The sequence below is a fragment of the Etheostoma spectabile genome, chromosome 3, assembly GCF_008692095.1.
Source record: "Etheostoma spectabile isolate EspeVRDwgs_2016 chromosome 3, UIUC_Espe_1.0, whole genome shotgun sequence".
Classification (NCBI taxonomy): Eukaryota; Metazoa; Chordata; class Actinopteri; order Perciformes; family Percidae; genus Etheostoma; species Etheostoma spectabile.
In genome coordinates, this window is record NC_045735.1 from 1,805,474 (window position 1) to 1,815,322 (window position 9,849).

At 45.3% G+C, this 9,849-nt stretch overlaps 1 protein-coding gene across 2 annotated transcripts in view; it reads right to left on the reverse strand.

The window, feature by feature from the left end:
• Nucleotides 1-6,275: 6,275 nt before the first annotated feature.
• The window catches only part of nova2 (NOVA alternative splicing regulator 2), an 85,832-nt gene continuing 82,258 nt past the window's right edge, over nucleotides 6,276-9,849 (reverse strand). For both annotated transcript variants that reach the window (XM_032512066.1, XM_032512067.1), the window contains one exon: nucleotides 6,276-9,217. In XM_032512066.1, coding sequence (XP_032367957.1) covers nucleotides 8,195-9,217 — 1,023 coding nt within the window. In that variant the 3' untranslated portion in view covers nucleotides 6,276-8,194. The remainder of the gene's footprint in view (nucleotides 9,218-9,849) is intronic.

The window sequence follows — 9,849 nt, forward strand, 5'->3', positions numbered from 1 at the left end:
ATCTGACAAAAATATTTACAATGAGAGAGAAAAAAAAAAAATTTGAAATTGTGGAGAAACAGTTGTTTAGTGTTTTTTTTTTCTTCTTTTTTTTGTTTGTCTGCATTTCTTTTTTTTCGTCCTTTCATATATATATATAATTTTTTTTGTTGTTCTTTTTTTGACTTATATCTCAGAGAATTGTCCCCAATGATGAGCAACAAACAAACAAACAAAAAAATATCCAATCATATCAGCTAGCATTGCACAGTCTCAGAGAGGTTTTGGGGATGGAATGGAGAGTTATCGTCCAAACAGTTGGATGAACACAGAAGGGGTAGGAGGAGGAAGAAGGTAATAAAGTTCATGAGGGGGGGGGGGGGATGAAAGTTCAAAAAGTTCAAGAAGACAGAGGATGGCTGCGCAGCTGACGGTGCGTAAACACTCCCCACACCACCGCGCAGGGGCGGTGCGTGTGTCGGCGTGCGTGGTTTGGATGTTAAACAAAAAACAACAACAAATAATCATCATTAGAAAATGGAGTTTTTGAATCTTTCCCATCAAGAAAAATCAAATGGAGAGCGAGAGAGTTTGGTGAGGGAGGGGGGGATAGAAAGAGAGAAAAAGGTGAGGGGGGAGTAGAAAGAGGGGGAGGTGAGGAGAGTGAAAGGTGCCCCCAACACTATGGCACACAATCAATGAAGTCCCACAGGCTGAAGAGATGACAGAATTAGGAAAGCAGCTGGCATGAGCGGTAGGGCTTTTTTAGGTAGGTTGAGAGGCAGGACAGTAGGTAGGTAGCCAACCTGCAGAGGGGTTAATCCTTGTCGGGTTTAGCTCTGTGGGGGGTGGTGAGGAGGAGGAGGAGGAGGAGGAGGAGGAGGAGTGGTGGTGGTGGTAGGGGGCAAGGTGCTGTTCAGTTGAGGCGTCATGAGCGACATCATGTTATGAGGGCGGAGCATGCTGGCTTCATGGGTGCTTCCAGGATGGATGTCCGACACACAAGAACAACTCAAAGAAACGCTTGGAATGGTAGTTGTTGTTGTTGTTGTTGTTGTTGTCTCTTTTTTTTTTTTTTTTTTTTTTTAGTTTTTTTCTCTTGTTCTATTTGGCACTGAGGCGAAGAGACTCGTGGGAGGCGGAGGAGGAAAGTGTTGTGTGTGTTTGGGTAGGCGAGGAGTGGATGTGAAGTGCAAACAGTGGTGTGTGTGTGGTGTGTGTGTGTGTGTGTGTGGAGGGGGTAAACAGTGCACACAAGAAATGGCATTTTGTTAAAACTGGTCTAGGTTAGACAGAGCATACAGTACAAATCAAAAACCAGGAAAAAAACAAAATCAACAGAGAACGAGAAGAAGGAACAGAAAAACAGTGATATGACAAATGCAGTCTACAGTTGCTGGTGCTTCCATGGGGCCCGAGGAAAGGGGGAGGGGGGTGGAAAAGGGGGAAGAGCGGGATCCCATAATATGTCTTAGAGGGGGTTTGAAGAGGTGAGAGGGTCAGTGGTGGGTGTGGGTGAGAGTGGGTTTGAGTTTGTGGAGGTGGTGGTGGAAGGGAGGGGCACAAAACAAAATTGGAGGACTATGTCGAGGAGCCACACCCACTGAGAAGCAATGAGGTCACCTGGCGAGCAGGTGAGAGTTGAGTTTGCATTCCTCTACACATCACAATAAAAACAGAAAGGAACAAACATGACTAGCCGGCTACGTCGCAACACAGACACCACGATCACGGAGCTGGCCTAAAGCAGACACACTCAGAGAGAGGGAGAGAGAGGAGCATGCACATGTAAATACACTGCTGAATAAACACCTACAGTAAGCTACACATCTACAGTAGTCTCGCACACTGACCCCCACCTCAGCTCGGCCTGCCATGCACAGTAACAGCAGAGAGCTTAGTGCAAACATGTTGCTAGGAGCAGAAATGGATTTTTTTTTTTTCTCTCTATCTTTTCGTTCTCTTTTTGGGGAGTTTTGTAGGAAGCGGGCCATCTCCCATGACAACTGTCAGTATACAAAACATGACCACACTGGAAATACTCTGGTTGCATAATGAGGAATGAGAGACTGAGAGAGGTGGACAGACTTTGGCAAAATTTCTCTCTTTTTTTTGTTTGACACTAAAGCCAATAAAGCATCTAATTGAACCGAGGGAGAGAGAGAGAGAGGGAGAGAGAGAGAGAAAGAGAGAAAACACACTGGCAATGTTAAGTTTTGTTTCTCTCCCTGAGATCAGAGCCTGGGATTGCATATAGGAAGGTGAACACACAATCTGTCCCAATTCGGCAGCTAGGCACCCGGGGAGACCGAGAGTGCAGCAAACAGACGTTGTGTGCGTGTGTGTGTGTGTGTGTGTGTGTGTGTTTGTGGTGTGTGTGGTGTTGGTGTGTGTTGTGTGTTTTGCGGGATTTGTAGGTAAGGAGGGGAGTTTTTACTCGGTCTCTCACACACTCTTTTGTACAAATTTTCACCCCGCTTCAAATACACGGGCGGGGCTGGAGGCTCCATGTCATATTTGAGGTCAATAAGGTGCATATCAAGTGACAGGACCACAGTACGGGGGACAAACACAGAGCAGAACCGGTACCAAGTAACGTGGGCGGGTGGGGGGGGGGGGGGGGGGGGGGGACACAAAAAAAAGAGTTATACTGAGTTTGACAGTGCGTCAAGAGTTAGTAATGTTAGAATACAAAAAACACACAAAAACACAGGTAAGCCTCTACTACACGTCGGTGGTCAGAGGAGTGATATGCAAAACTTATGCAGAGGTGAGTACATTCATGGACAATCTCTTAGTAATCATTTTTAGTCTTAATTTGAAACTAAACTTGTTCATTTTCTGTCTAAAGTTAGGCAGCAACTGAGAACTTTTTTTTTTTTTTTTAGTACAAGCTCGCTCAGCAAGTAGCAAAATAGTTTTAGGTTTGTTCGATAGTTCGTATCCCTGTGAGGATCGTTAGGCAACGACAAAATACTCATTCTGTTGTATCGTCAAAATGAAACATTTGTTCACCTTTGGCCGGTGGACCAGGACTCGGACAACAAACATTAGAACATTTGAACGCGTGTAAAACCATATGAAAATGCTCTACCCTTATCGGCATGCAAAGATTTGTCTCCAAAAAAATGAACGACACACTGCCTAATCTTTTTTTGTTTCTTTGTTTTTTTTCCGTTTTTTTTTTTGTCCACGCTTTACTTTGATATCATGCATTATAGACGTGCAAAAAAGATAACATCTATTTCCACAAAATACATTTTCATTGTAACTATAAAAGGCTGTATTTAAGAATGCTATCAAGTCACATTTTCTTTATTGTAGCATTAATTATGCTAACCTATCGCTATGTTGATTTGTCTAGCCCCCAGAGTCATAGTGCTGTTGCATTCTGGGAAGTGGGGTTCCCAGAGGACTGGCTAACGCTCAGCTAACATGGCGGTCCCTCGTCTTGTGGCAGGAACAGAGAGGGTTTACACAAACTGCTATACTGAGGCGCTTTGACTGTTACTCTACTTAATTCTTAAAAAGTGTCACGTGGACCACCCTCTCCCTACGTAAATTATAAATATGGTTCATTTGGCACTTTTCACATTTTCTTAATATAAAAGTATGTTTCCTCTTATCTTATGTGGGTTCAACACATTTACAGTTTCACTCTGTAAAGACCTATTTTGGCACAGGTATAACTTGTTCAGGTTAGAATTACACTATTATTAACTTATCAGCTTATAACAGAGCTCGTATTACACTGCCACGTGAGGCTAGCCTCTCCAGCTAAAGGACAGATTTCGATATGTTTTAACCTTGTATTTTTAGTACATCAGTTATTGTATAGCAGCATTGTCCACAAATTAAAAAAAATAAAATACTAACGTAAACCTATTCAACATCTAAATCCAAAGCTCCTATGGCGGACAGAGGAAAAAGGACAGGACGACATGACACTACGTGTATTGCTTCCAGTACTCATCACATTTTATCTCGAGCCCCTAACATTAACATAACTTAGGAGATTGGCCGCTGTATAAAAGACAAACTAAGAAAAGATCTTTCTAAGGTTTAATTAAATGAGATGAGAAAATCCGTCCAGTAGTAATCAACGCAACTGGCACCTACATCAGGAATTTCAATGCAGTTTTTCCACTGTAAACGCACTGTGCTGCTTACAAAGTCATTTAGCAATGAGACAAGTTGTACAACACACTGAACCTGCTGGGATTGCGATAAAGAATCTCCACCATCGGTTTTCCATAGAAGCAGCTTTACAAAATCTTAATTTAGATGACTTGAATATTTGTTCAGTCTGTAATGTAGTAATATAGTATATAGTGAAAACAGTCAAGTTCCCAGAACAACTACAACTACTTGATTTGTCTGACCAACAGCCCGAACACCAAACATATCCAACGTAAGATAATACAAGGCAAATAAAAGCAGCACATTCTCACATTTGAAAAGCTGTTATGAGTAATTGTTTGCCATTTTTGCTTGATGATTGATAAATCAGGCAGTAATCTACCCGCTCAAACCTGGCGTAACATGCACTAAACACACTGGGAAACCGGTTACTGACTGTTTTCAGCACAGTACAGTTCTACAGTGGAACAAAAGCACACTATCTACAACGACTACTATCTTCCTATGGTCTTAATGAGGTTTTTGCCACAAAATATCAAACATAAATCCAGTCAAACCCCATCAATGGCAAAATATTACCTCAAATATTCCCTGTGTATGTTTTTATGTATGCGCAGCAAGGGATTCCAAATCAACAATGTTTCTCTTACTAACAATAAAACTCACTGATCCAAGCTAGTGATAAGAGTGTTTATGCACTGTGCCTGTCAGCTCCACTATGACTCCGTCTGCAGGCGTGGTCGTTTTCTGATGGTGGTGCATCATCGCGTCTCCGAGCCTCAGGCGCCCGAGGAGGCAGAGAGAAGAGAGACTCGATCTGTGGTGTTTGTCAGGGCAAGCAGCAGACATGCATTGATCGTAATACCAGACATAGTCACCCATGGAGCGATGTAGTAGGAGGAGAGGGGGTTTCAGGATGGGAGTGCACTGGGTGGGAGGGAGGGTGAGTGTGGATGGTGTTAGATGGGAGTAAAGAAGCCTCCTTACCAAGCTGTGGAGATAAACCCTCACTGGCGCTCCAACAGAGAGTGACACATTCGATAGCACAGTGGAGGATTTTGGGTCGGATTGGTTTAAAAAGAAGCATAAAAAGTTTTTTTTTTGTGTTTTCTTTTTTTTTTTTTATCTCGGGGGGGTTCCCTCCCCTCACCTGGCTGTTTAAGTCAATAAAATCAAATGTTCCCCCTCCTCATTTTTGGCATTTTTACATTCCGTCACACTTCAACTCCCGTTGGACTTAAATCTGTGTCCAGGGGTTTGCCCGTTGGATGTACAGTACATTATCAATTTCAACTGTTTATGAAAAAGACACAGCCGCGATAGAAAAGTTAATTTATAATTTGTTCCAGTCACTTTAATTTGCTACTGGACACCTAACACTCCCCCAACATCCCACCCTCTGATTACAAAACACTTTTCCAAGACAACAGGTAAGCAGAATCTAATTGATCTCATCTCGTGACCTCAATTGATTGATCCTCTTCATCGACCTAGTCTCTTTCTCCTCCTTCAGTATTCATTACGACGTATATATTTCTGGTGAAGTTCTTCATATGCATTCTACACATAAATTCATATATGTGTTTTTTTTTTTTTTTATCCCTGCCATACAAAAACCATCCAATCGCGATGCCGCCTACAGCACACATCCCTAAACCTCATAGGCAGAGAGAACCGCTCCCTCGCTTCACAGTGCATTAAGACAAAAATTCAGTGTACTCCGATTGTAAAAAAGAAACAAAAAAAACAACACACGACACAAAAAAAAATTAACAACAAAAGAAACAACAGCATCTTCAGCAGCCTCTTGTGTCTACAGTGGGCCGTAAACCTGTTGCCATGGGAGACCTGCAGTTTGCCAGAGGCAGAAACGAGCTCAGCTCCCTGGACGTATGTTGAAAATCTCTCGTGTCTGCCTTTTACCTCATCGGCAGTCGGACGGTTGCCTGTTAAGGGCAAAGATCAGTGAGGCTATTTCTCTCCTGTACTGACATACACGCTGTCTCAAAATAGCAAATCTACCAGTGAGGCTCGCAGATTTAGCTGTGGACCCCGGACGAACAATGTTCCCTCGTCATGTTTCAGTGTTTCTCAATGTTTGCATTTCTCAGTAGTCTTAAGTGCTCTTGCTTGATCTAGTCTGTGGATTGGGCCTGTCTGAAGGGTTTGTAAGACCACAGGCTGGAGCAGTAGCAGTTCATCTGAGAACTAGGCTCCGTTCAACTCACTCGTTCAGTTCAGTTCCAATTTAGCTTTGCGGGTAAACTGTAACAGGGCATATTACTACAAGGGGATATTTTGGAGCATGAGCTAGGATAGCCGAGCATGATGACCAGGCATTAGAGGTTAATATAGCTGCTAAGACGCTGCACTGCAGCCTGTGGTGTGTGAGTGGTTTGCAGATATTGTCTTGCTAATGCAGTCTGCATCATAGATATGGTGAATTCCCTTTTCTAGCACCAAATATGGCATCATAGTGTTTTGTGAGTGTGTGTGTGTGTGTGTGTGTGTGTGTGTGTGTGTGTGTGTGGTGTGGGTGGTGTGTGTGTGTTGTGTGTGTGTGTGTGTGTGTGTGTGTGTGTGTGTGTGTGCGTGTGTGTGTGCGTTCCCTGTTCTGCGTTTTAACTGGATATATAGGGTGATCCTTCACTATGATGAGATTAATGCCTGGGGTGGCTTTCTTATTGGACTTAAATAAGACATATATTACACTATGTGATATTACTATTCATCTTCAATCCACTTAAATTAAAACAAAAGATTCAAATCAAAAATAGTCTCATTTACATTCATGTCAACCTGAATTCACAGATAAAAAATAAACAATTGAGCTATTTATGGGTGAACTCATTAATAAATAATGACGATGGTGATGATTCCTATCGTAATAGTCATGACATTATCGTTAACAGAATTATCACAGCAGACTGCAAAGAAATGCCATAGATCCTGTGTTTGCCGCAGCTTGCACAGTATCACTCTCGTCGGTTTCGCACTACGTGAGATCATCAGCGTGCGCCTCGGCATTCTATCTCAAACACTAGATCTGCGCGTGGGGTCTGGGTTGGGGGGGGGGGAAGGGGGGCTACGTGCCATAACACCTGCGGCGCTGCACTGCTTGTGGGATACATCACAGGGTATACAGGGGGCGGTGTGCAAATGAAGAAACGCCCAGCTGATTCCCCTCCCCCCACACTCCTCCCCAATTTCACTTCCCCCCTTCCTTCATCTCTCAGAAAGAAGGGCAGAGGGGGGAGGTGAGATCATCAGCGGAGGGAAAGAATAAAAGGGGTCGGGGGGGAGATTCAAGGACGTTTCTTCTCTCTCACACCAGGCTTAAGTTTGCAGTCTTGCTCATTATAAACCCTTGTAAAAGGGAGGAGGGGGGAGGGCAGGGCAAGGCTGTGGGCAAGTAGTGAGAGAGGCTTTGGGAGGAGGCGGGGCCAGGGGCCGAGGGGCAAATCAAAACTAGGAGAAAAACAAAAACCCTACTGGAGGGTGTGGGGTGTGGGCTGCAGGGGGAGGGAGGGGTAAGGGTTGTTTCCATAAGGGATTTTGGGTTGGGGGGCGGGGGAGGGTTGTACCCTGTAAACGCAAACCCTCCCCCCCTCCGTGCCCAGGCCCTTCCCTCCCTCCCCCTACTTCCTGTCACCTCTCAGGCAGTCGGCCTGTCTACATGGCATTCAGCTTTGTCCACACAATACACAAACGAACAGACAGCTTAATTTACTAAACAAAACAATAAAACAAAACAATAAAAAATCCCGAAAGGTCAAGACGTTAAGTAATAAAACCTTATTTACATGTTACACATTTTTTTCTTGGTTTTTCAGCGTGATAATTCGCTCCTCTCTCTCCTCGTCTTCTCAGCACATTTTTGCTTCGCGTCAAATTTCTTTTTTTTTAATAGAGAATACTGAAAACACGCAGAAGAAAACGGCGCGGACGATTCCTTCTGACATTCTTGCTCTCCTCTCCTTCTTCCATTCTCACTCTCACTTTTTATACTCCTCCCCCAAACCCCCACTCTTTTTTTTTTCCTCTTTTCCTCCTCGTTTCTCATTGGCTGTCAGGTTTAGCCCACCTTCTGTGGGTTGGTGGCACGTACCCCCTGCTCGTAGGTGATTCGCTGGCTGATCAGGTACTGTGCAGCCTGTGTGGCGGCCTGGGAACCTGTGATGGTCACCTTCCTGTTCCGAGTTCCAGGGATGAACTCGCCTTTCTTGGAGATCTGGATCCTGGCGCCGGTCAACTCCTGGTACTCCACTAGCGTCTTCCCACCTTTCCCTAAGATGGCTCCCACCAGGTTTTCTGGCACGGCGATCTCAACCACTTCCTTTGCTCCTTCTGCTAGCTTCTCCGTGGCCAGTAGAGATGACGCCACCAGGGGCGATGCGGCGCTCAAGTAGCCATTGGTGGCCCCTGTAGCGGCAGCCAGGGATCCCAGGGAGAAGCCTCCGAGACCTGCTGCTGGGTGACCTGCGCTGGTTGATGCATCACTGGCGTAGGATGCTAACAAATTAGCTGCTGCGGCTGCTGCCGGGTTAGCGTTAGCTGCCACAGCTGCTAACACCCCTGAGGCTGCAGCTGGATTCAGCCCCAAGCCCAGGGAGTTGGTGTTGTAGCCGTAGCTGGCCAGGGTGTTGAGGGCGGAGGTGATGGCCAGCAAGTCGTTGCCTGAGAGGCTGGACATGGTGGTTGGGAAGGCCCCGACTCCAGCCAGGCTGGCCTGGCCGAGCAGAGAGGAAGCCGTGGCGGCTGCAGCGGCTGCCGCGGACGGCATTACCTCGGTGGAGTTGGCGTAAGGGGAGCCAGTGGGGTTGGAGTTGGCGACGGGTCCTGTGATGTTGGAGTAGGAGATGTTGAGGCAGGAAGAGCTCTGAGGATCCTCCTGGATCTTCTGGACAATGATCTCCACAGCCTTGCGGTTCTGCTCTGGCTCCCCGCTGATGGTGACAACGCGTTCCTGCAGGTTAATGCCCTCGGGCTTTTGGGACAGCTGGACCCACGCCCCGGACTGCTCCATCACCGCCTTAACCGTGGCTCCACCTTTACCGATGATCAGCCCTGCCGTACTGTTGGGGACGATCAGCTTGGCCTGGTGGAAGGGGTGGGGAAGAGAAGAGGAAAGAGAAAAGAAAACATATGTTATTGGTTTTCCACAGAGGTTTAATTATAATCCAGTAAGTGTATGCAAGCCCCTGTGCATCACATGCAATTACCTGAACAGAGAAAAACAAGTGAGAGATTAATTAAATCAACTAAATGCTGAAAAGATGTAGAAGTCAGTGTTGCAGAGGTCTGTTTCTGTTTTCTACGCTGCATATGCTCAATAGACAGAGACAAAAAAGACAATGTCACACATGTGATGTAACGATTAAACATGCATGGCACCAACCCTCTTGAATTCAAAATGTGCAGTGCAATGATGCAGTGAACAAAAATTATGCAACGGGGATTGGCGATGAAAAATCTTTCTTTTGTCATGCAAAACAGGGTAACATGGTGCACACAACATTCAGCTCAAGAGAAGACTTTAAAAGCAAGGTCAGCGCTGAAAAGGACTTTTTTCAAGAACTGCTTTGGTGTCCTCGTGAAGGACGGGAACCATAAAGAGCCAAAGAAAAGAGGGAGAGAGACTGAACCAAGTTTGAATACAGAGAGAGTGAGAGGGAAGAGTTTGTGTGTGTGTGTGTGTGTGTGTGTGTGTGTGTGTGTGTGTGTGTGTGT